At 36.5% G+C, this 26,073-nt stretch overlaps 1 protein-coding gene across 2 annotated transcripts in view; it reads right to left on the bottom strand.

The window, feature by feature from the left end:
• LOC122711756 (homeobox protein abdominal-A homolog) overlaps positions 1 to 26,073 on the bottom strand; it is a 36,121-nt gene that overhangs the window by 6,693 nt on the left and 3,355 nt on the right. For both annotated transcript variants that reach the window (XM_043930779.1, XM_043930780.1), the window contains exon 2: positions 23,761 to 23,793. In XM_043930779.1, coding sequence (XP_043786714.1) covers positions 23,761 to 23,793 — 33 coding nt within the window. The remainder of the gene's footprint in view (positions 1 to 23,760; positions 23,794 to 26,073) is intronic.

Genomic DNA, 26,073 nt, shown 5'->3' with positions numbered 1-26,073 from the left:
GGGTAACATGGTTTTCCATGGTTGTGTGCGTGAGTTTAACTCTAGCCAGCACCACGGCCGGTGCAGCCACAGGGTGGTTGCCGAAGCTGGAGGGGTGGACCATAGGTTACCTTGGCAACCAGAGGGAAAACCATTCCATCCTGCTGGCGGCATATCATGCCAGGGGCGAGTCAAGCAGCCAGAAAACCCTTGCATCCTCTTTCGAGTCTTTTCCTCCACACAAGCTCTCTTTTGGAATTTTGTGGCTTCCCTTTTCTCTCTCTCTCTCTCTCTCTTTCTGTCGACCAATCTGATTGTCCCCACACATTTCATCCGCCATAAATCCACTAGCCCTCATCGGCCAAGCGATGGCGCGAGCATTATCAACAATTTCGTTGGATCAAGCTAATGTCCATGCAGAATTTATAGATAACCGTTATTTCCGCCCCTTGGGAGGGAGCTGGCCAGGATTTCGTCAGACGGGGTTAACAGCTGGGCGTGAAGCTTGTTCGCCCCTTGGAGGACGCTTAATTTATATACCTTTATCCCCTCCTCCTTCGAATATCTTTCAATTTCTCTGGCTTCCCTTTGATTGGTTTCGAACAAGCGGAATGAGAGAAAAGAAAAATGTGAACGTTCATCTAAAAAGACAGCAATAAAAAAAGAAGCTACAATAGTTGTTTGATTAAAAATTTTCTGCCTGCTTAATTGTCTTTTTTCTCTCTCTCTTTCTCTCCACGAGCTAATAATCAGGAAAGAATTTCACAATTACATCTGATTAATTTACATTTGATCCTAGTTAATAGTTAATCTATTAACGATCTATTTTTAAAATTTTTTTCTTGGCACTATTCTTTGATGGATCTCGTTCGAACAAGAGGAATGAGAATTGAGGAAAAATGTGCGGAATGTTGAGTTGTACAGAGATTAGATACAAGTGTGAAGGAAATTGCTTGATGTTAGTTATTTTCAAATGGCGCTCAGTCGATAACCTCCGATCGAAGATCACCAATGACCTCACACGATGTGATTAATGAAAAAAAGTGATGAAAGAAGCGTGTAATATGTGATTGTTCGAACAATAGATAAATCTCTTCCCTCTTTGTTCTCGATACTTTACTATTTTCATACGATTTTACGACTATTCATTCTCGCACATTCTCGATGTTAATAGCTCGATAAGCTGGTTTATAATTTATAATTGATAGTTGATTAATTATAAATCAACAAATTCATAACAATTTTACGAGATACGAGATGGTTAAAAATCCAATTTTTTTTTTCTTTTTCCTTTTTCATGCAATATCCATCTCGTTTGTCATAAAATTATCTTTATATAAATAAGAATCAGTTCATTTATTATATTAAGCGTTCTAATTTGATATGTCAAATAATACAACGATAATTTCACTTTCTTATTTCAATTACTATTGAATATATTAAATACTATTTTAAACAATCCGAGTATTTCTATTGCTAAAATGAATGTTATCTATTATCCATATATTTACTTTCTATTACAAATTTGTTTTGATTTTAATAAATAATTTATATTTTTTTAAATTAAATTAAAAAAAATAAGTTACAAATTTATTCTCATATTTGCTAAACTTTTTGCCATTTTTTTAATGATTCAAATTTCTGAAAACTCATAAATATGATATAAGACCACTATAAAAAAAAAATTATAAGATAAATGAAAACTTAAAAAAAAAAAAAAAAATCATACGAATGATAGATTCACTAACAAAATTAATTAAAATGCTCGTATTAAATAATCCATCCTTTTAATTAATCTTGCACTTATCTTAATAGCTTTTCAACAAATTAAACAAGATAAAATCGATAGATTTAATCAGATCTATGCGATTTCCGCTTATATCTCATTAACGATAGACCGCACGAATGATTCAGGAACAAAAGAGCCGACAGGGTCCATTTTGGCAAAATGGCAGCGATGTGTGGCGTCGTACTACACGCGGACTGCGCGAACGAAAAGGGCGACGGCCTGCGCCTAATTGCGGCCATATATTAAGTTTAATACCTGCTTTAGGTCGCCGCATGCGGCTTTACCATTCGTCGAGTAGACGAGGATATTGCGGAAGTTTGCCCGGCTGCGTCATCCCTTCCCTACCACCTCCACCAACCCCTCTCGCGTTCCCCCCATCGAGATTCTATCAATGTTACCCGGCATAGTGCTGTCCTCTAAGTTCGCCAACTTATACGAAATCCATGGAATCGAACTTTAAACGCTTCGATTGTGCTCGATCCGTTCTCTGTGAAGAAAAACTTATCTCTTGTATACTCCCAGACAGGAAAGTTAATACACGCCGGTTAAAATGGGACGAGTTCTCGAGACAGTACACGAAACTTGGAACGTGTAACCGAGTTTATACCGTTTCGGATAGATTCACTAATAGAGTCGGTAATTTCGAAGCTTCTTACGTTTCTTTAACCGAAGAAACTTGGCTTCTTCCTTTTCCTCGTTTTCGTTATCTTATCTTATCTTGTTTTTTATTTCGTTTTCAAAGATTCTGGGATCTTTTACTTTTCATGTATTTTTTAAATATCACATATAAAATATTATAGAAAAATAGAATAATTTGAGAATTTAATTATTATAGATGGAAGACAAATTATGATTACTAACAATATATCCAGTTACTTATCGCAATTAAAAATAAAAAAATTATCGAGCAAAAAAAAATTATTTAAAATTTATTATTCAACGTAAAAATTGTATATATCTAAGACGTACATTTTAGATATTTCACGGTTCAATAGACACGCGCTAGGGATATCAAGATAACTTCAGACGTGTATCTCTCCCCCTAGTCATCCTACGTTAACGTGTCATCCTATCCAACGTTCTTAGATTTCTTTCCACACTCTTCTCACCCTATACGATAACCAAGAGATGCAATAAATCGCTTCGAGGACGATTAACGTCAGTATCAGGTTGACCATCAACGACCATCCAGAATCATGTATTGGGTCCAATATCGAAATCATGGAAAACGATTCCTTCCATACACATTCATCCTTGTAATAATACTTGTCAATTCTTCATATTTTTATTCGGCCGCGCTGCAATTATAGAAAAGCCGCGTTACGAAAGTCTCGCGAGTTTTTGTCATTGCTTTGGTGCAACGATCGGGAAAATTGCTCAACTTCGCGAAAAACGCATGGAAATCGCCACAAATTACGCCGTACGGCGAGAATTCGCAATCACAAAGAGAAAGTCTACGTCGAGTGAAAAAAAATCATCCGCAGTGTTTCTCCGTTTTTCTGCCTTGCTTGAACGTTATTAACTCGTATCTCGCGTATCATTATTGCAATTGAAACGAAGAAATTAATAATTACCATTGAGAACGTCTTAAATAAGTAAGATAAGAGGAATGTGACAGTGATTAAATCATTAAGATTAAGAAATAAATAATGAATAATTTTTATGATTATTTATCAGAAGAAAATTTTTAAAAATTTAATCCTACTTAAAATAATAATTTATGAAATTTTCTTTCATAATTATAATTTCAAAAAAATATAATATGTATATTGACTAAAGAAATTTATAAGAAATGAAACAAATTAACACAATTACGGTCGATATCAAATGGAACTGTCATTGATCGTTTACAGTGGAACGAAATACGATAAGCAAAAACCATATAATAACAACGCCAATACAAAGCCAGATTATCGTAAATCTCGAAAGACGATTAAATATCAAGCGCGCGCCTCGTACTCTCTCAGTATGGTTTCGATTCTCCTAAACGAAGGAACGTGGTCGAAAACAATGACGGCGCTGCTGTGTAACAGCCATTTTGAGTCGCTCCATTCGCTCGACAGCGTTATCGGACCACGATGCTTCGCGATTATCAGTCAACATGCGCTTTTGTTGAATGCAACTATGAAACAAAAGTTTCATTGCATAAATTTCATTCGTTCCGCCTGTCTTTTTTCCCCTCTGTCTACATCACGAACGCCATTAACATTGGAAATATCGATTCACGATAAGTATCTAGATATTTTAAATGTAATTGAGGTGATATCGCAAAAATAAGCATAGTAATATTTCAACAAAATGATAGTTCATTATCGTTATTTAAGAAGATTAAGAAATACAATATTTGTTATTTATACATTTATTTAGAAACGTAAAACAAAAAATATAAAATTTTAACAAGTTCTTACTTCTAACGCAAAATTCGATTACAAATCCAGTATACAGAAATTTCTACCATCGTGTCCGCCATTCTCTCAATCGTAACCATAATGTCAACTCGATTGGCTGTCTGCATCTAGTCTGACGAGTTTATATGTTAAGGCCACACGTGGAGCAACATTAAATCGATTAATAAATAATGTCGAATTCATTGTGCGCGCTTTACATCCTCTTCTCTCGGACATAAGACTGGAAATAGAACGACGTTTTCGTTGCAACGTGCGATGAAAGGAGCAACTGAGTAGATAGGGGGCGTTAAGAGTAGAAAGAGCCGTTGCAATTTGAAATGGAAACGATATACAGCCACTGACAGCCGGAATAGCTTCGATCGGCCGGTAAATTCGCGTCCCGAGTTTTATTCGTCGTACGTTTCACTTACCTTGTCGCTTTTATTCGGCATTATTTATGCGGTCCTGAGTTATTATTTCACCGAAAACACCGACCGGCCGTGTTCACGGCGGTAAACGCGTCTCGTGCGGCGCAACACCTAACCTAACCCATATATTCGCGCGTTCCCGTATTTCTCGCCTCCTCCCCCTCTCCATCCCGCGTCGTTCTCTACCGCTAAAAGCGAGTCTGGCCTGACGTTCGCAGAATAAATTCGCGGATGAGTCATAAACCAACTCGTAAGTGACGGCGCAAAGACCTGATCGAGTCGGTCTCTTAACGAGATCGGTGGAATTCGTTAAAATTTCTTCGGAATTCTTCGAGACTCGTTAAAAGAGGTAAAAGCGTGGTCGGGTAACCGGATAGCAAGCACAGATACGAAGGAAACCAACGAGTTTTAATCGTGATGCAGTTCCTTGTACACGGTTGATTCATATTTACTGGAATGTTAAGCTTGATTCTTATTTGCATGGTTAAATTATTGCAATTTTATTATTTTTTATCGGTGAGAAGGAAAGGGATAGGGAGGCAGATATACGTCGATACGTCACTACGAGAGATATGGAGTGGAAAAAAATTAAATACAACTGTCGTTGTTACACACGATAGGACGTTATACTTAAATTAAACGCGATTTAATCGTCCATTCTTTCGTGTACCGATTATAATAATCACGATCAGCCAACCGTGTAAAATTACCATAAATGAATCTTATGGAAATTTCTCTCTTTCTTTCACTTGTGCATAATTTAGAGCATCTTTCCTTCTCTGATACAGGAAACCTGAAGCCTATGTTTTCCACAATCTGCCTGTCATATCTGGCAATTCCCAATTCCCAATTCTACGAATACAAAATGAATGCACGAAAATTTATGATATTAGAAATTAAAACAGACATAAAAAACAATTTATTAAACATTTTCATCTTACAAACCTGACAGAAAATTTTACATATTATCTAGTTTATCTATCATCATTTTATATATCAATTATTTATATTATTATTTATTTATATGCAAAATTTCTCTTTTAAATTGTTTTAAATAACGTTTTTATTTTTTTCAGTAAATATAAAAATGTGAAATTCATTATTTTAATATGTAAAGGTAGAAAATTTCAGAACTTTTAATCGATTTGAAACGAAAACGAGAAGTCAACGCGAAGTGACTATTCAGTTTAGCTGAATATCAAATCGGCCACAAAAAGTACGAGGATTAGCCGTATAAATCATACTAGTTCGACAGAGTTTGGAATTGCCATGAAGAGGTGGATGAGAGAAAGAGAGAATGAATGGAGGAGTTATCGCGACCATTTTTCCTCACTCTCCGTCTTTTTCTAACTCTCGTTCAAGGGAACGACAGCGGGAACGAAACCCCCTTCTGACTCGTTCTCTAGCAAAGAGAAGGTTGCAGTGACCCGAGACGGCGATCAAGCGATTCGTGGGTCGTGGCTGGGCCGTATCTTCTCTCCTGTTCCCCCTTCGCTCGGCCTGTCTACATTTTTCACCGGCTCGAGATTTTATTCGCCCGCAGTGCCGCGAAATTAAGCCGTTTTGAGATATTTATGAATGGATCGGACACACCGACGCTGGACCCAGCCGCGCATCGGAACAAAAAGGGACGCCAGCAGCGCCCCCTCCGCCATCGCGTACGATTTGCGACTTGTTGTCAAACTAGACGCTTGCCTGTGCTTTTTCGTTCGACCAATCTCTCCCACTCCCTCTGTCCTCCTCCATCTACTTGCGTACTTCCTTTTCTTGCTCCTCGCTTCGGTATTGTCTATGGAATTCCTCGAACGAAGCCGGATAGCAGGCATATCTGCTATATGATGTCACGTATCCGAATACATTAGTCGACGATGGTCATACAGTGGCTTTTTTTAGACGGCGGACACGGACGAGGACGTGATTAAAAGTTAAAATCGTCGCGGTCCTCGATAAGCGTTTTTTTTTTTGGCCAACCAAGAGAGAACTTCATCTTCGATTTTGAGGTTAGGTTTTACTTCGTTATATATCCTTATTTCAATTGTACGTATATATTGGACACATACTATGTGTTTAGAAAGAGACAAATAAACAGTCATATAAAAAGAGTTATATAGTTTCCTTATAAGCTTATTATCAGCGCTCATAAATATCTTCTTTGAATGTCTCTTTTTTCTACTATTTATTAAATATAATCATTAGCTTTTTGTGTAAGGCATTACAGTAAGATAAAATTATCAAAATTCATCGCTCTATTTGTCAACTGAAAACTTTACGATAATTTGACCATGTTTTTAGAAAGTTGGAATAAAATTATTCTCGATTTAGATATTTGAAAGAGCAAAGAGACATAGAGGAATAAAGATCATCATTATTACAATCGCGTAATCGCTTTATCTATTCGTGAAACTGGACGCCTGTGATCCGGTTCTTAGACAATTGTGAATTTAATGTCGCAATGGATATAAGTAATAATGCACAAACCAATGACAATTCAAATCTGAGAATCGCGTGGGTGGCGATAAAATATACTTCTTTCGAATTTCCTGTCGCATCGATATTTTCGCCATCGATGCCGGAAGATTTGTCATCCACAAGAGTCTCCAGTGCTAGCTATTTATGGTGGCAAACACAGAAGACAAAAGACGGAACGCGAATGCAATCTCACTAGCTAAAGTAGATGCTAAGGATCATCTATCCGCCATTAACCTAAAAATATAGTATAAAACAGTCGGGACATTCGACGATGTTCACTTTTAAAAATTATCGATTTTGCCCATACTTTTATACATATACTATCTGCCAAAAGTTTGGAATCACAAATTTATTTAAAGAATTTAAAAAGTTAAACCAAAATTTAAAGTTGAGTTTTTTAAAAATCTAAATGAAATTATTATTGAAATAATCTAAAAGTTAACTATTTATTTATCTTATTAGAAATCCATAATTAAAAAATAACAGTAATAAAATAACCACAAAATTCAACTTGGCTGAAATAGTTATAAAAAATTTTTGGACGATAACAGTACATCTACCACACTTGACTTACGATCACGACCATTCTCGAGGGGAACTAGAGCAAAAAGCGAGAGAAACACGTAGAACGGTCGCAATGTGGGTGCCTTTAATCTGTCGGGCAGAAAAATAAGAGAGGAAGAAGGGAAAAAAAAGCAGGAAAAGGTAAATGGCGAACTGATCTCGCGAGAGAACGTATACATATATATATATATACATATATATAGTACATACAGGTGGCTCGCATACTTTTTCGTCACGCACGAGTGTGCATAGGTATGGCATAGCTTCCATCACGACTAGCAATAGGCTTAAATCCCAATTGGTTGGACAGCTCGTTCCACTCTGCGTGTGCGTGTCTACGCAACACACACAATGTTGTGCAAGAGTGTGGAAGAAGGAGAGTGGATATATATATGAGGGTGTACCGTTCATATATATACCGGGTGGTAATAAAGGATTCCGACAAGGATGGATGGTGAGAGGGGGGGAAGTTCGCTCCATTGTTCCCGGTGGATCCCAAACGTCATCTATAAGGGTGCCTCCCATTATCTGGCGTGTATCTGCTTCACGCATACCAGTCCAGTCAACCAGTATGCTATATGCACACACAGGCGAAACCGGAGAGATCAGCTCCCTCTACATGGATGCGCGACATGGCGGTACCTTTCACGGTGTGTGGAATCGTATCTACATGGCGGCCGACTGTGCAGCTATTCCTTCTCCGGCAATAGGAGCTCTAATCTCCCACGAAATTGTAAAGTCACCTTGAGAGTGAAATTTATATGTGTAAGGCTCGTCTGTCGGTGCGAGCTACGTGCCATTTTGCGCCTCGAAAAGAAAAACACTCGATTTCTTGTGTCCATTGACAGGCGATATAGCTTTCTTTGTTTTAACGGTGAAAAATATTGCTGTTCGCGTGACAACGAGAGAGAAAGATGATACGTGCTCGCCTTCCTTTCTCGGCAGAATGTTGGTTTCAATTTCGTGAGGAAAAAAGTGGGAACTGATAAACGCGGAGAACAATAGAGGATAGTAAAGCATGCGAGAAAGAATTTCCAATACTTCAATTATTATTATGAAACTGTGCCGTGTGCGATAATAAGAGTATAATAATACGGGCTTATGTAAATTTCGCGAGTAACAACTTCAACGTTGTGTTGAAAAACTTGCATTGGAAATGATACGAAAACAAGCGATTACGATAATTTTTCGAAAGTGATACGTTGTTAACGGTTCACGAATTCGATTCATGCGCATTCTAATTAACGAATAATAAATTGATTATTTTTGCTTTTTTTTTTTTTCTTCGAATAAAAACAGATCCATTTTTTTACTCACTTTTTAATCGATTAAATTTTAAATCGTACGAATTGTTAAGCTAACAAATTATTTTAAATAATCTATTTAAAATTTGTTGATTTAATAAATTTTTACAAATAAATCTGCCTCCATCTTAAGATCCTCAATTCGTGCCACGTTTAAAATAATGCCAATAAATACCATTCCAGTTTTCCTGCGAATCGATCGTTTTTCAGCTCGAAAAGAGTGGACAACGCTAATTGCGTGACACGGTGCGTGCATAATTCTCGTTGTTGAGCGGTATACTATCGCGCAAGAGCGGTTGGCGACCGAGTCTTTCAAAAATAAACCAGTCGGCAACACGCCAATCTTAAAATACACGTAATCTCGTGCGCTCGCTAAATGGAAGGGACCCTCTCTCTCGATACGATCCTCGGGATTAAATTTTAATTTTACAATAAAGAATGACGTATTAGAATGCTGTTGGCAAACATTCCATCCCTCGTAAGGGTCGTAAGGGAGGCGTGCGTCCCCTCTTGTACATCGTGACTGTGTGACGCCATCCCCCTCTCCACCCTCGTAACGGGCCAGCAGCGCGAACAACCACCCCATAGAACCCCTAAAACTCTAATTACGGCCTTACATTCCCTACCGGCCGCCGTCTTCTATCCCGACTGCTCCTTTCCAACCCTCCCCCCTCCCCTCCACTCATATTTTCCAACATTCTTCCTCCCGGATCCCTTCTCCTCTCCTCTCTTTCTCTTCCTCCTCCGTGGTGTACAGCTCGAGTCCTCGCTATAGACCAGCCCTCTTCGTGCACCATTACATGCAAATGCCACGCTTGTCTCCTTCCGCTAATAAAAGTCGTGGCCGCGCAATTTAGAACATCCGACGTAGAGTCGCAACGGCTTCCGAAAGATACTCGAGACGAGACACGGAATAAGTTCGAGGAGCGACCGACACCATCGCGGAATTATTGCTCATTAGCGAACAGCTTGGTACACGGCGACGATTTAGAGAGTTTATGTTGCTTACTGGTTGTGCACAATTTGAACTGATGTTTAAAATGTTGGTCGAATTATACCGAAGCTCGTAAATTTTTTATTTTCTATGGAAAAATTATTTGTCTTTTTTTTTTTTGTTTTCCTAATATTTATTACTTAATACTTGTACTTAATCTTTTTTCTTATAATTCATTTATAATTCTATAATTTTATCTTTCGTTAAAAATGATAAATAATATGTTAGATAGACGGAAGTAGAATGAATAATAACGGTAAGAATCGTTCGTTTATTGAAAGAAGCAATTGAAAGATAAGATCTTGCTCATAGATGGCAGTGAAAGCAGAAACAGCTACTGTCGTACGCGGTGAGAAACGTTAAGACCCACATAATGTTTAATCAGAGCACGTTGCGGCTTTATGATATTAGGTCCTGTTACGCACCCTCCTTCACCCTTTATCTTCCTTCGTTTCGCCTATTCACTCAATATCGAAATGCTACCAACCTCCCAGCATCTTTCGGATATTATTTTTGAAACTTACAACTTCGGGATGTTTAACCTTCGACAGGAGATGATGAAATCTGTTTGTTCGTCTCCCTTCGAATCCATATACGATGATGAAGGAGGATCATGTAAGCACATATTGGTCGAGGGATTATCGCTTCATCGAATGGAGAATGAATATTGTAGGACAATGGCAGGTTGAAAAGAACGTAGAAAAAGTTGAATGTACTTGCTTCATCGAGAAAATTGCATGAGTCACGTGAACGTGAATGAATTAAAATAACTCGAATCATGCAATGTATACATTTTCATTTACGATAAGTTTAGATTCAAATCTGACAAGTTTATTTTGTCCACGTATTTGTTTGAGAAAATTATAGGACAGACTATTACTGGTCTATATCAAGTCTCGCTTTATCTATATACATATGTTTAACTGTTAATTTACAATCTACCAAGTTCATTGTAGCTTATAAGTGTTATATACAGTGTTATTGAGTTCAAGGCGAACGCCATCTTTACAGTCGCTAAATAGATAATGTTCCTCTACTTACATGTACTGACGGTGGACCATAAGATTCAGTTGCACCCGGACGATAGAACACGGAAAAATTCCTTATAAATCTATTACGAATAAAGGGTGTGGTTTTATCGAGACTATTTATCTGTCTCTTCGTTACTGCATGAAATAAAATAACCAAACTTCTAACCAAACCTTCCTTCTTTTATATTTCGTAAACATCGAAACATTGTATTTTATGAGTCACCCACATGCTTACGCACTATTTGATCATCAAAATCAAGAATCTGTGATGATGTGAAAAAGCTTTCCATATAGTAGTTCATCACATGTTAAATGTTACAGAATTGAGAAGATTTTTTATTCAATATTTTTCATTTATTTTCAAATTTCATTTAAATGAAAAAAAAAACATTCAAAATTTAAAAAAAAAAATAGATTAGTTAAATTAGTTAGTTAAATCAGAATAAGGAAAAGATGGAAATTTAGATGAGATTTTTACAGCTTTAAAAATTGGAAACAACTTATCAGAATCGTCTCTCCGAAATTTCAAAATCTGACAGCCAACGAAATCTGCTCGCGAATCGTACTTCATGACTCTAGTTGACTGCAACTGAGGGCAAGGAAGAATTCGCCAAGCAAACGCACGTATAATAAAAGTCTCAAGATAGGAGAATTCCTTTGGGAGCCGTAGCAACTCCCGTTGCTGTCCTCTTCAGTTTACTCGCTCCATCTTTTTCTCTCTCACTCTCATTGCTTCTCGCGATTCTTTTTTCCTTCTCGCTCGGACATGCCACGCGGACAAAGAGGGAATCCCTCGCGCATGCGCTCTCGTCTCACAGTTCTAGTAACGATTCTACCCTCCCCTAACTTGTCTTCCCCACCAGCGACCTCTAGCCGCACGTTCGTCGATTACCGTCAGCCTGATACAGCTACGAACCTTGTGTACGTACACATAGATTTAAGAAACACACGTGCATCGCTTCACGACGTGTGCATATGTGTATTGGTACCAACACTGGCGATGGGTTTGATCTGATTTTCGATTTCGAATGAACGTGCGATATATTCAACGATATTGAGATACGAACTATTTCTATTCAAAGGTTAAGTTTTTTTTTTTTTTTTTTGGTTACAGCCTAATTTCCTTTTTTATCGCTTATCTCGCTGTGATGAATGTGACTGATGAAACGAGCCTTGTTATTCGAAAATTATAAGTTATTCGATAAGACAGATTAATTGGAAATAATCGAGGGAAGAAAATTAATGAATTCGATCATCGAACACAATTATCTTTCTTCTCGAAAACATTATGTAAACTCGAGTGGATTACAATGTAATTGAATTGCGCCAAAGTTATAATTTCTTCGACGGGAGCTCGTTAAAAAAGGTTCGCGTTACTTACGAGAAATTAACCAAACGATCCTTTCGAACATGCCTCGAAAGAGTATCAAGATTTAAAAAGAAATAAACGGAAATTAGGCATGAATTTCGATCTGATTCGGAGGTTAAAGAGCAAAGAATTGTCACTTTTAACGATCTTTAAAGCGATATCACGACCTTTAATTATATCCCAATTAACTAGCGCTCGAGATTCCAACCTTAGCTTGCGTATTTTTTTTTTTTTTTTTTTTGCTCGAACCCATCACTATCAAAGCAGTTTCCACACCAACATAGAGAAGCAAATATGTCTGAGCACGACAACGATACGTGAATAGCCTCATACAGTTCTTTTTTCACGTGTGAGTTTATATATACATATGTGGTGCATCGAGATCTTCCAACTAGCCAACATCGACACGCGAGAAATATACACAAAGCCGAAAAACATAGTATACGTGCACGTATACGAACACATAGAGATATGAGAATGTGCACAACGACTACCGACTGGGTTGTTCACATATATATAAGTATAAAGAGAAGAGCGTAATATCCTCCAGCGGAGCCGCGGGACGGTACAAAAGCTGGAAATGGAGCCTTTAGTTTTTATCGAGGGATAAAAGTCGTGATAAGCTGTATCAGGGGTGTACCGTGAAAGAGCACAGCGACGTACTCATGCGATATCTAGACCGGATCGGTGCCGGTATGTGCAAGTGTACGTTTCTTCCCCTCTTTCTGTACGAGGGAGGGGGAATACCGTGAGCTTCGAAATTTCGGAGGTTATTGTACGAGATATTCCGTCGTTCCACTCTCTTGCAATCAAGGCATCACGAAACTTTTGCGAGCGAATCGTGAAAAACGTAACCTATCTGGCTCGAGTGTCGTCGAATCGAAATTTCTTCACGATCCATCGAAGTATTACAGTTTTCGTGATCAGTTTTATCACTAACATTAATCAGATTTTTAATTCATTAATTCACAATTATTCCTAATATTCTATTTTTCTAAACTTCAATTCATTACAGAATTATATTCAGAAAAGAAAATCACAAAAATTATAACGATAATTTTCAATTCGGTTAACAATTATCTCTGGACACGAGATCGTAACGATATCTAGGGACAATTGCTCTTATATCTCTCTTCCATCATCATTCTATACTATCCTTCTATATTATATATATTCTATATATTCACATTCTATATATTCACAGAAAGACTTACAAATGGCCAGCATTCATCAAACGTCAGCACAGTGTCCCATCGATCATTTCAACAATTAAAACAATGCCGACTAAATTCCGAATGGTATAAATCAAGCCGATCGTTATGCGAGCGTAAACATCGTTAATTCTGATCGGTAGTAAATCTACCTGACATCGAAGGTGGAGCGTTCCAGAGTAGTCTCTTCGTTCGGTATTGGCCATCCAAAGGCATAGATTATACAGGCGATTCCCCAGGGGAGAAGGAGGGAAGAAGGAGGCACCAACCTTCCGAGCCCTCGTGTCTTTCCCTTTCCTTTTCTTCCCCCTCTTCGCAGCGAGCACAGAGCCATGGCCTTTGCCTCTTCTCGTCCAGACCTCCCTCTATCGCCCACTCGCCTAAAGGTCTATATCGCGCACCGTCAAACCTACCCGAATTGCTCGTCGTCGTGTTATGCAAACGGGCACATTTGTTACGATAGTACCCGCTAGGGGGTCGTTCTCCAGCCGGCGTGACGTGGTGTATAACTATGGGTGTAACACAACTATCCAACCGCGTGACGTTTCTCTCTCTCTCTCTCTCTCTCTCTCTCTCTCTCTCTCTCTCTCTCTCTCTCTTTCTCTTAGATACGTATAGTTGAACGTCTAAATCGCATTCTAGCCCATGAACACGTTTTCTCGCCTGGACAACGTCGTTCCGCGTGTCAGCGCAATGTTCGCATAACTACCAGAGCGTTCCTTCCTTCTAGAAAAACGCCATCTACTGCTAACGGCAATTAGCCTTACTATTCGTTTCTATTAAATTTTCTTTTTACAATCTTTTGAATTTTTTTTTTTTAGAGAGAAAAAATTACGATGCATTACAATTTATCAGGAAAAAATATAAAGACGCAGAGAGATTGCCGTTAATTAAATATCATTCAAATTAATCGACACGATTGGATAGATCGATTTAAAGGATCATCGATATGCACAATAAACATCGAGGAATTCCACAGCTATTTAACGATCTTCGCACATCCTTATTCGTCACATATTTCACTGGATCGTTCTATTCTTCTCGTAAAATTTTATTGTCCGTGAAAATAACACTCTCTTTCCGTGTTATATCTACCAAGTGACATTCTCCAAGTTTTAACGACCGTCACGCACCTCCATATCTGTCCGGCCAGAACTTACCTTTTTCGATTTGATTCCTCGAACTTCGTACTTTTCGATAACACCGAAATGGACATGAAAAAAAATTCGTGCATAAATTTTATCATCGAGTGGAGAGATTTTTCCAAACGAGTGACGACTACTGCGTAAAAATGATTACGTTTTCACAAAGGGAATATTTCGATTCGAAGATCGGAGATAAAAACAAACGAGGCCGTCGTTTTGCACTCGTCTACGATCGAACGAAATGTAAAACGTCCCCATTTCCATTTTGAATCAAGAAACTTTGCTTCCGGTTACGTTCAACTATTCGAGAGAACGAGAAACGCCCGAGACGTTCCAAGTTTCGGTCGAGGGATGCAATTTTTCTCTTAAACACCATGCTAAAGTTGAAAGTTTCGGGTATAGAGATGAAGACAAGTTCGATGCAAACTCTGCCTCGGAAGAATAGGATATCCAACGAAAACTCTTGAACGAGATGTTTGTTATAGAGAAAGTTTTAGCTAATCGCGAAAATAAGACTGAATTCACTCGAAAATGCGAGAATTTCTTTTTATACGATATATTCGATAGGAACAACTTTCCTTAAATTAACAACTCGAAAAATTATCTATCTGATAATTATTCCAAACGTGAAAGTGAAAAAATTAATTTTTTCGAAAAAGAAAAATAATTTTTTAAAAAAGTAAAAAAAATTGAAATAATAAAGAAAATTATTTCGAACGATCGAAATAAAAATCGAAATTCGAATTTCTCGCAATGCAAAAAAAATGTACCTTAGATAAATTAGAATATATATTTTTAAATCGACCGCGAAATTATTTTTCCGGTAATTCGAATTAGACGATCCTCGTGAATTTCCAGACGACATTGGTATGCAAGACATAGTGAGGATCCAACCTCTAAACCTAAGTTTTCATTAGAACGGTCGGTACCTACCGCTATCTCAATCCCCCTTCGCCCCGGGTATAATCGTATTTTAACAAAATCCTGTTAGTAACCGAGAGAGCCGGCCGAATGGCCGCGGCGAACGCACTATTTTACTCTAACTGCCTCCCATTCTACAATGCCTCAGTCTTTTGTAATTTTGCGAGCGCGAAACGCTCTCTACTTGGATATTTACCTAACTCCAGTCAAAGCTACGCCAGGAACCGAGCCGAATCTCACGGAATAATTCAACCTGGAAACATTCTTGCCAACCCGAAATTGCGAAACCTGTACAACGCACGACTCGAGAGAACTAGGCGAGAGAAACAACATGGCGGACGAAATATCACGTTTCCTACTCGTTCCCGTGTCTTCGTCTCGCGGTCTTTTACCCCCACCCAACGATGCAACTTCAACGACTTCGAAGAGAGAAAAAAAGAAGGAAAGAAGAAGAAAAAGAATAAGAAGAAGGAAAAGAAGTATACCTCGGTAGAAAAACGAGCGAGCTCGCAAGCTATCGAGAAACAGATAGTGCCGCCAGTGTAATTACGATAAATTGTTCCCCCCGCGATAATTATCGGTATTCGTGGAATGGGATACGCCGCGAGTCCGTGTTTCTCCGGACTTGTGCTCACCTACAGTTCGATTTTTTCGACCCTCCCTCCCCCTCGCGCCTCGCTTGCGCAAATGGCAAGCGCTGAATATACGATCGAACACGACACATGCCGACTCTCCTTCGGCTCTCCCTCGGCTCATCCGTTTCGCTAAACGAGTTTATAAATTAGAACACGCGCTCGTGCGCGGCTTCTTGCGTGTTCTCTTATTCATCCGTGCAAGACGAACGTTGCAATATTATTTGCATTTTCACGTAGAGTTTAGTTAACTTTGTAACTCTATGTATGCTTGAAGAAGACGAGATTCTTTTAAAAGCAGGCCTGAGATATTTTAATTGATATATTTATTTTATGATATATATCTTCGAATATTTTATTTCAAATAAAATTTTTTTATAATTTATTTCCATTTAATAAAATAAAAAATATTAATTTCTCAACGAATTGTTAATAGACAAGATTAAGAATATAAAATGTATGAATTGATTGATGAATTCCTCTTATCAAAAAAAATTTCATCTCAACGAATTTCGACGTGATAAAAATTTGTCGCTTCATTCGACGAAAGCAAATAAAAGAAAGCTTTTGCAGGCTTGAACAAAGGGCGTGATTGATTCTTATAACAGATACGAAGCCTTTACTTTCACTCGGCTAAGAAACGACATGATTTACGAACATCACCAAGCAGCATTGACTTTTTGACTCGTTTTTCCGTAGATAGAGTAAACTTTATTGCTTCTTAAGGGACAGGAAAAAGCGCGCACGCGACTTTCGACAAAGGGTACAGTGAAAGTTTACGTCGGGTTAGGAAAAAAAAAAAAAGAAGTGGATCCTCCGGGTAGAGATGAGACCGTAAAAAGGGCTGAAGAAAAGCAATGACCTTGAAAAATTTTACCACTCCTAGTGAAATCTTTTGCATGCTTTTCTTAATAAGTGACAAAAAACATCACCGAAATATATTTTTCTCGTACACAATATCAATTTATGACTATATGCACAATATTTTTGAAATTTTTTACCTTTATATAAATATATCTAAATATTTTTTACGTAATTTTTTTTTAATTATTCATAATAAAATGACCTGATATATTGCTCTGTTAATGAAATAAATTAAATTTTTAATTTAAGATTAAATATAAATATATTATTGTATAATGTGTCTAAATATTTCGAGTAAATTTAAGCTCCCTTATATTAATATTTACAGCAGAATTTTATTCGATCGCATAATACGTAATTATAGATATAAATTCGTAATGGCATTTAACATAATTGTTTGTACATATTGTCGTCGTGCAAATAAAGTGTATTATATACATGGCGTGATCGATATCCAAAAGAGAATTTCAACGGAAGAAAATCAACAAAAAACAATGTTCAACTTCGAAATAAAACAGAAAACAAGTATATAAAAATAAATAAAAAAAAATTATGCATCGTCAACAAATAATCCTTCTATTATCTTGGATAGAGAGGAAAAAATAATAAAAATCATCATCAACTCCTTCATCGTGAGAAAAAAATTACATAAAAAAAAAAATTATAATCTTTTATATTTAAATTATATCTCTTATATTTAATAAAATTAATTAAATTAATGAAAGATAAATTAACTTAAAGATTAAAATTAGAAATATATTAAGAAAGAAAAATATAAGTATCCTTTTATCGTGATTTTTACCTTGAGTTATCGAAAATAATCATGAAGGCTGCTCTTTGTCTCGAAGGAAAGAGACAGAATTTTTTCAAGGAGTGTGAATCTACGGTGACATTTAGAATCGGAGGATTTGACTGGTATGATGGGTTCGGCACGCGACAAAACGGGTACACGCTGCCGTCGTATGACCATAAAATAAACGTTTGGGGTGGCGCAGGCGGAGGCCAAACCTGGCAGCGCATAAACACTTATATAACAGCAATTAAACTGCTTTTAAGGCCCATAAAACTGCAGTTTCAATAATCTCAGTGACAACACGATTCTGACCTGGTCTGCGACTTCTCCCGGCCACCGGAAACGGGGCTCTTCCCACCGGAGTCCTTGAACGAAGTCACCTTCCATAATCACCCCTAAACTTTTCTTAGCCTTTATCCTCAGTAGAATTTCTTAGTTGCGATTTTTTGACTCGAAAATCATATGTCTGAGCGACATTGTACATTTTTTTCGGACGAAGAGATAAAGATCATATGCATACGCATGCAAAACGTTAATAAATTTGGCTATTATTTACAAAAAAAAAAAATATCTCTATAAAATTTCAATAATCTTAAACAACCTATCAGAAATAATATTTTGAACAAGTTTTTTCCATTAGCTTTTAGTTTTAGGAGATACGCACGAGATTATTAATTAAGTTAAGTTAGGTTAAGGTATATTTTTTTAATTCCTGACCCACCGTAAGATTTGAATTTTTGTCTAAAGCTATATAATTAAAATTGAAATTAATTAACAGTTATATTTCTATCTTTCTCGTATTGTTGCCGCACTCCATCTCGCTTCATCTAATACAAATTTTAATTACTTATAACTTAATAAATAAATCAACATTTTTGCGTATCAACTTTTTCATGTCAGCCTAGTAGTATCGATCCTCCAAAGAATTAATTAACTATTTTCACGAATATATTAACATTCTGTAAATAGAAAAAGAATTATTCAAGATGGCAACACACTTCAACGTCATTGAAATTAATGAAAAATACTTACTTTATGAATAATTATCATAATTATTATAACATTATAATTATTACATATAATTATAATATTTTCAATCTGAAAGTACACAACAAGTTTTTTCTAAGAGAAAATAATTTCTTTTTTTTTCGATATTTTCCGCTACTTGACGGTATAGCATTAGACAGGCGGGAGGATAGGCGTAGAATAGAGGAGAGAGCGAGACAGAGGCAAAGTGGGAGGAGGAGAAGGCGGATGGAAACGAGCAGAAGCCCAGGTAGGGGAGGCAGGAACGATGAAACGGGATAATACGGACGCTGCAGGACGCGGCAGCCATCATCGAATGCTAATGAGGGGTTGGCGGCTTTTGGGGCGGAAGATTCAGTCCATGCAGTGGCGCACTGTTGCCAGAGAAACGGTCTGATTATAAATTATACATTATCTCGTGCTAGACCTCGTGTACACACCAAAATCCAACTAGACAAGAACCCTGACATCAAAATGCACACCGTTTACGAATGCGGGGATAGATTAAAGGGGGTCATTTGACTACGGTATTATCGGAAGGTGGCCGACAAAAATCGCGTTAACTCGTTACACATTCGGATACTTAATAAACATTGTCCCTGATAATCGTTGATTTATCTTTCAGTGCTTATTATGGACAGTTTATTCAATGTAACTAGATTATTATGTAAATTGCGTGTGATATTATATTGTTGCAAAAGGCACGACTAGGTTCTTAATAAGATTATTAAGTTTCATTAAAAATAATATTAATCAAGGCTTTTTAATTAATATTAATAATTTTAATTAATATAACATATCTTATCTATCAAACAGGTAAAATTATGAAAATTAAAATTTTTTTTATATCAATAGCAATTTATTATATTCTATTATTCTGATACATACATCAGATAAAATAATATAAAAATTTTAATAATGGATATATATACGTCATTCTCGCTTTAGTCATATATATCTATATATACGATCTAAGTTAACCTAACTTCTTAAGAGGTTATGTTCTAAATATAAATATAAAATATAAATATACAATATATACGATATATATATATATATCTTAACGAAGTTAATTGATTGTATAAATTTGTGAACTTGGCTATTTCATATACAATAACCTAATATTATTATAATATTTTTGCAATATTTATAATATTGTGTATAGTGGTATATATAATGGTATATTTATCACAGGAAGCAGAAATAAAAAATAAATTCTATTTCCACAATAGACATTCTGTGAGGAAGTAAAAAAAAAGACCAGCTTGTAATTTAGAAAGATTTCACTGTTGCTCTTCTCAGTTACGGGAGTAAACGTTTCTCGGAACGACACAGCAACAGTGAGGATTAATCAAAGGAAAGAAACACGGAACGACTGTACCAAGTACTGAGTAAGCTAACAAGAATGTTTGCTGGCGCAATGTTACCCAGCAGATCGAACTGTTTATAAATTATATATTATCTCGTGATACGCCGAGAGCGTATACAAAACCCGACTAGACGTTCACTGGCCACTGAACCTTATCGCAAAGACGTCAAACATTCGACGCCACCGACAAAAGAAATAGAGAAATGACACAGATTGAATTATGCAATTATTGTGATAGATTCCAAGGATTACGCGCTATCCCTTTTGATGTTTTCATGTACGGTTAATGGACGAATTGTCATGGAGTTATAGCGTATAATGTGTCGGACCACGTAAATTATTTGAATTGAACTTGTTATAAATAATTCTAGAAGATATATAATTGGTTGTATCCTACAAACGTTACGATGGAATTATTTTTCTTAATATTTTTTTCTTCACTACATATGAAACAGTAATATTTTTTTAAACATAACCTCAATCTATCACTTTCGAACTTTGACACATACGAAAGAATAATTGTATATCAGAATATTATATTTAATACTATAATAAATATGATGATTTAAAATAAATTATTTAATCATATTAATATATACATTTGTCATAATAATGTCAATTAAGATTTAATGCAAACATTAAAATAGAAAACCTATGTAGCATGCGTAATTTATGTATTCCGTTGCCTGAAAATTTGGTCGCAGTCCAAGATGGTGGACCGAAAAGAAAACACACATATAGAAAAACGATATCGCGAAATACCACAGAGTCATCAGCAGGCCGCCGATCCCTGACCTCAAAATGCAGTATGTACGTTCACATACCACCGGTGAAAGATTAGATACTCGTATTTTCGAGTTAATTTTGTATATTATAAAATGGATGTGAGCGCTTCTTTCCTAATTTTACGAGGTTAAACGCGTGCGTACATATAATTTGTCGCAATGCGCATGCTCTCTTTCTTCGTGAAAAATGGAAGATGGTGTTTTTCGCCGTATCGTTTATCTTTCTCAACTCTGTAATACAAATTCAATGATATTTCGAACTAATATTCGATGCTCGAAAAATGCATATTTGCGCATATAATTTTTATTTCAAATAGAATTCTAAAGTTGAAATCACGTGGCATTTTATCGGTGCAAAGTTCGAAGCCACCCAGTCGCCAATCCCAATTCTATGCTCGAAAGCGTAGTACATTCACGTACTAGCGATAGATTATGTCCATAGACACGGCGACGGATATTGCAGCGAGTGGAAGAAAAAGAATGACGTCGCTTGAGTTGAATTCAAAGTGCTATTTTTATATTACTTTATAACGAAAGCGCTGCAATGGAGCACAATAGAATTTCAAATTATTTTTTTTAGATATTAAAATTTCGAAAATTGCGCCAAAATTAAAGATTTTTTAATAATAATAAATATCTAAAACATATCTCTAGATTTTAACCGATCTTTCTTGAAACATTAAAATTCTACGAAATTGTTACAAATGTTTTTATTTTATTTTCAATAAAAAATTATATCATTCCACATTTTTAACATTTTATGTTCCGTAAAATACTTGTGATTTCGAAAAGGTTAAAAATCATTGCTTTACATTGAAATCTGAAAATATTTAAAGAGAGAAAAAAAAAGGAATACGAAAAACACGATGTGACAAGGTACCAACAATTTATCTTCGTCATTGCACAGCCCATAAAAACAGCTAAGGAACGTTAATAAAAATGTCTCGACTAATTTTACAACGTAACCACTAAGAGATAGCCAGACTGAAAAGATGGCGCTCTCGCAATTGTCGATGCAAAAGAGATAGGGGAAGAAGAAATACGCCACGGATGGACGATGCATAATGCATCGCGTGTTCCTGGGCTAACGTTGATTCGCGTACATAACTTCAATTACAATTAGTCAAGCATCCTGGAGGTCTCTATGCAACATTCCCACAGGTATTTCGGCTGACGCACCCCAACTTCCAAATGCATTAACGTCACGTCTCTCTCGCTCTCTCGATGGACGGCGTCTATCGAGGATGGTGCCAGAGAAGCTTACGTATCTCCAACAACAGAAACCTAAAACCCAGTCTACACGAGCGTGTTTATAAAATACGAGAAGATTCGTCTGTGACATCGATGCTACGTAACGAAGATAAAGACTTGAAAGTTGTAAGCTACTATTTATGAAGTGTCTGTATATGTATATCGATTTAAAGATATCGTAATTCAATTCCGATCATAATTTTTCAGAAACGTATTAGCGCTCGATAATATTCTCACGTCGAAGAAATCGTTCAAAGAGCAAGCTTATTCCCATCGTGCAATTGGGAGAATGCGATATAAAAGCCAATTGTGTCTCATTTATACGAATAAATTTGGTTGTGATTTACCGACTGAGTAACTGTTCCCATCATATACCGGCGACTTCCTGCACTATTCCTATTTGAAATTATGATCCACCCAATGTAAACAAACCATCATCGCGATAATTTCAATGGGTGAAGTTTTAATTTCACTTAATCGCTATTTACTGCGTCATTGTGCGGCCCGTAATAGGCTATATAAAACATAGTCACGGGTATAATTTGCGGCTAACATTATCATGGTGACGACAGGTGTAGTTGGCCGTATACATGTCCTTCTTGCATGCGCAACTAACATAAATGAATAGGATACGCGAGTCGGTAGCACGTGCTACCGGCACCAGGATTCGAGTAAACGACCTTTAAGCTGTGTCCTTGACTTTTCTTGACATAGTTTGAAGCGCCACACAGGTCGGCTTCGTTCTCCAAACGACACTCTTTTTTTCTTTTTTACGCCGCAATGAATCCGTAAAGAGCTTCATCTTATAAAAGCGACGACTATAGGAATTATCAGGGGCGGATCAAACCGTAGAAATAGGATACGAATTAGCTTTAAAACTTATTTCACGAATATATTGTTAAAGAAAATTGTGAATAAAATTTTACGACGTGCAGATACTTTTTCTTATCGGTTAAATCTTTTCTGTTTTAAATTCTAAATTATTTTAAATTTTATCTTACTGTCCAATCTAATAATCTATTTTGAACAAGTGAAATACGTATTTTATCATAAAATTTGGCCAGCACTTGAAATAAAAAAAAAATGATAACCGCCTTGTATGATTGTGTTTCGTGAATAAACTGGCTCTTACATTTGAAAATATGGCTGCCATATGTGGCAGCGGCGCACGCTTGGGAACAAATTGATCCTTCGAAAGTTCATTTTACCTTCTCAGTTGCTTCAAATTAACAATCTTCATGCCGAGATTCCATGGGACTTTCGAAACTCGCAAAGTGAACACATTCCCCGTGTATGATAACGCAAATAAGTAATAGTTTCGAATAGTTTCGGAAATATCAAAGTGGAAATAATCTCGTCTTCAATATCGATTCTCCGAGTAAACAAAATTTTTGGCCAATATTTTTCAGCGAAATGGCTACACTAATATAACAATGATATGATACTCACCGCACACGACTCTGTCGAACGGGCTCATCCAATCTGAAAACAAAAATAGTCGTAATTAGTGTGAATGTCAATCGATCCGATACGAAGATTATCGACCGTAAAAAGCATGTACATTTCAGATAAACCACACTGAGACACAAGCACTCAACACAGCTGAGATAGTCGGCAAGAAGAGAAGAAAGAGACAAAGAAGGATAATCGGAGAGGACATATATAACCGAAACTTATTCGAACAGATACGCAATTAGAAAGTAGGAATTCGCTGCTATTCGACATACAAGCTCTCGCTGCAACTTCAGACCGCTAGAAAGGTGGATTAGAAACATACGATCGTAAAATGTTCGAGTGTACCAGCCTAATCCTATTTCTAGTCTGTCCGATTTTAATCCGATGATTAAATTCAAAATGAACTGAATTAACTTAAACATTGATCTCTGTATCTTTCGTATGTCAATGATCTCAATATATGATCCGATCAAAACGACAAAATCTCTTCAAAACTTTAGTCTGAAGTATGTAACAGTCAGCAGTAATATATATATGTATCTTGCGACCACATCTCTAATTAACCACTCAGTCATCCGATCGCGAACGCTATTCATTCTCGACTTGGGATTTATCCTAATAAATCACTCAACTGCATTACATTTGAACGACTACCGCGAGAGACGACGTTCCCTTTCTTCTCGGCTCGTAAAGTTATTCTTACGCACTCGTAAACCAGATAAGAACTTTATTGAATCACGAATAGACACTTCTTGCGAACGTTGCCCGATAAGACTGCGCTATAGATGAAGAAGGAAAACGGTTCTTCGTGACCCCCTTCTTTTTCTCTGTTGCTCGTGCTTGTGAAGGCAAATATTACTAAAAGAAAATCTAATTAAAAAATGACATCGTTATAAATTATATTGAGGCACATGTCGAGAAGAATTAAACGTTGTCTATTATGATTTATCTGCCAACTTGATGCTGTATACCTTGATCATTTCACAAATACTACGCGATAAACGAATACCATTGAAAGAACACGCTTTGACAGGAAAAGATGTCTTCCATTAATGGATTTTTTTCTCTTCATACGAGTTTCCAATACTGTTAGTCGCAGGCAAAAATTTCTTTCTTCGAAAAGTTATATGATAAACGTTCGTAAAGAAAAAAAAGTCGGAAAATGTTGAATCATACCAATTGAAATTGCTTAGAATATGATTTATGGTAAACGTTAGAATATACATTATTCATGAATGTAATAAATGATCTCTCTACTATTTTTTTTTTATCAATGTACGATATATTTTCAATATGTTACAGAATAAAATGTTATTAGAGATTGAAAAAGCAAAACGAATTTCGGAAAATAATTTATACATTCAATAATTATAATTTTGTTAAAATACAATCCGCGCCATATCTAATTGATTCGTGTATTGTGGCGCACTCTGCCGTATTTCATTGACAGTTTAATTTAAAATTCAAACGCTAGGAGTCGTTAATTCGAAAATCGCGCGAATGCTAACAAGTTTGACGTGGGATAAGCAATATAATATTTTAAAGTAATTATTCATCAGAAACGTAAATTATTGTGAATAGTTATTCGCTTAGAATCATAGTTAAACAAATATCATTATTATCATATTGATCGTTATTATTGATCGTTATTATTGTTCGTTGAAATTGATGCAAGGTTAACGAATGACTGACTCGAACGACATCGCCCGATCTTTCACGAAAATGTTTGACTTCTATAACCTGAAGTATACACAAAGCCAAGAGTGCACTGCGAAAGCCAATTATTTCGAATTGGTTTATTTTCGTTTAGTGTTGGAAACGAAACCTTGAACAAGCTCCAGGCCCCTTCGTTACATTCTCGGGTGGAGGACGCATCGTCTTGCTCGCGACCATCTCATCCAGATGATTGCGACGACGATAAAACGAAAAACAATGGAGATCGGTAAATCGAACAGCTTTTAAAAATACACGAATGCTTTTTCACGACATTGCCGACAAGTACGCGATGTTGACGATAGACCAACTTGCTTGTCCGCCACGAATACACGCGGTAAAACGCCGTCGGCACTTTGTTCGCGTTAATACTATCGCAAACAAAGACGCATGTATACAAGTTGTACTCGGAATGCATTATGCGAGACACGGAAAATAGCTGGTCGCTGGAACGAGTAAAGATTTCAAGTCTAACGATGATCATGAATACGCTCTTATACCAAGGAACGCTATTGTTTCTTTAAATTGAAAATTTAGAATATTCTTAAATGTTGGTAATCTTTTTGCGTTGTTATGTTGGACAATGAGATGAAC

This window comes from Apis laboriosa, unplaced genomic scaffold (genome assembly GCF_014066325.1).
Source record: "Apis laboriosa isolate Shangri-la unplaced genomic scaffold, ASM1406632v1 scaffold17_cov146, whole genome shotgun sequence".
Lineage (NCBI taxonomy): Eukaryota > Metazoa > Arthropoda > Insecta > Hymenoptera > Apidae > Apis > Apis laboriosa.
Note: the sequence above shows the minus strand (reverse complement) of the source record. Positions and strands in the feature narration are given on the sequence as shown.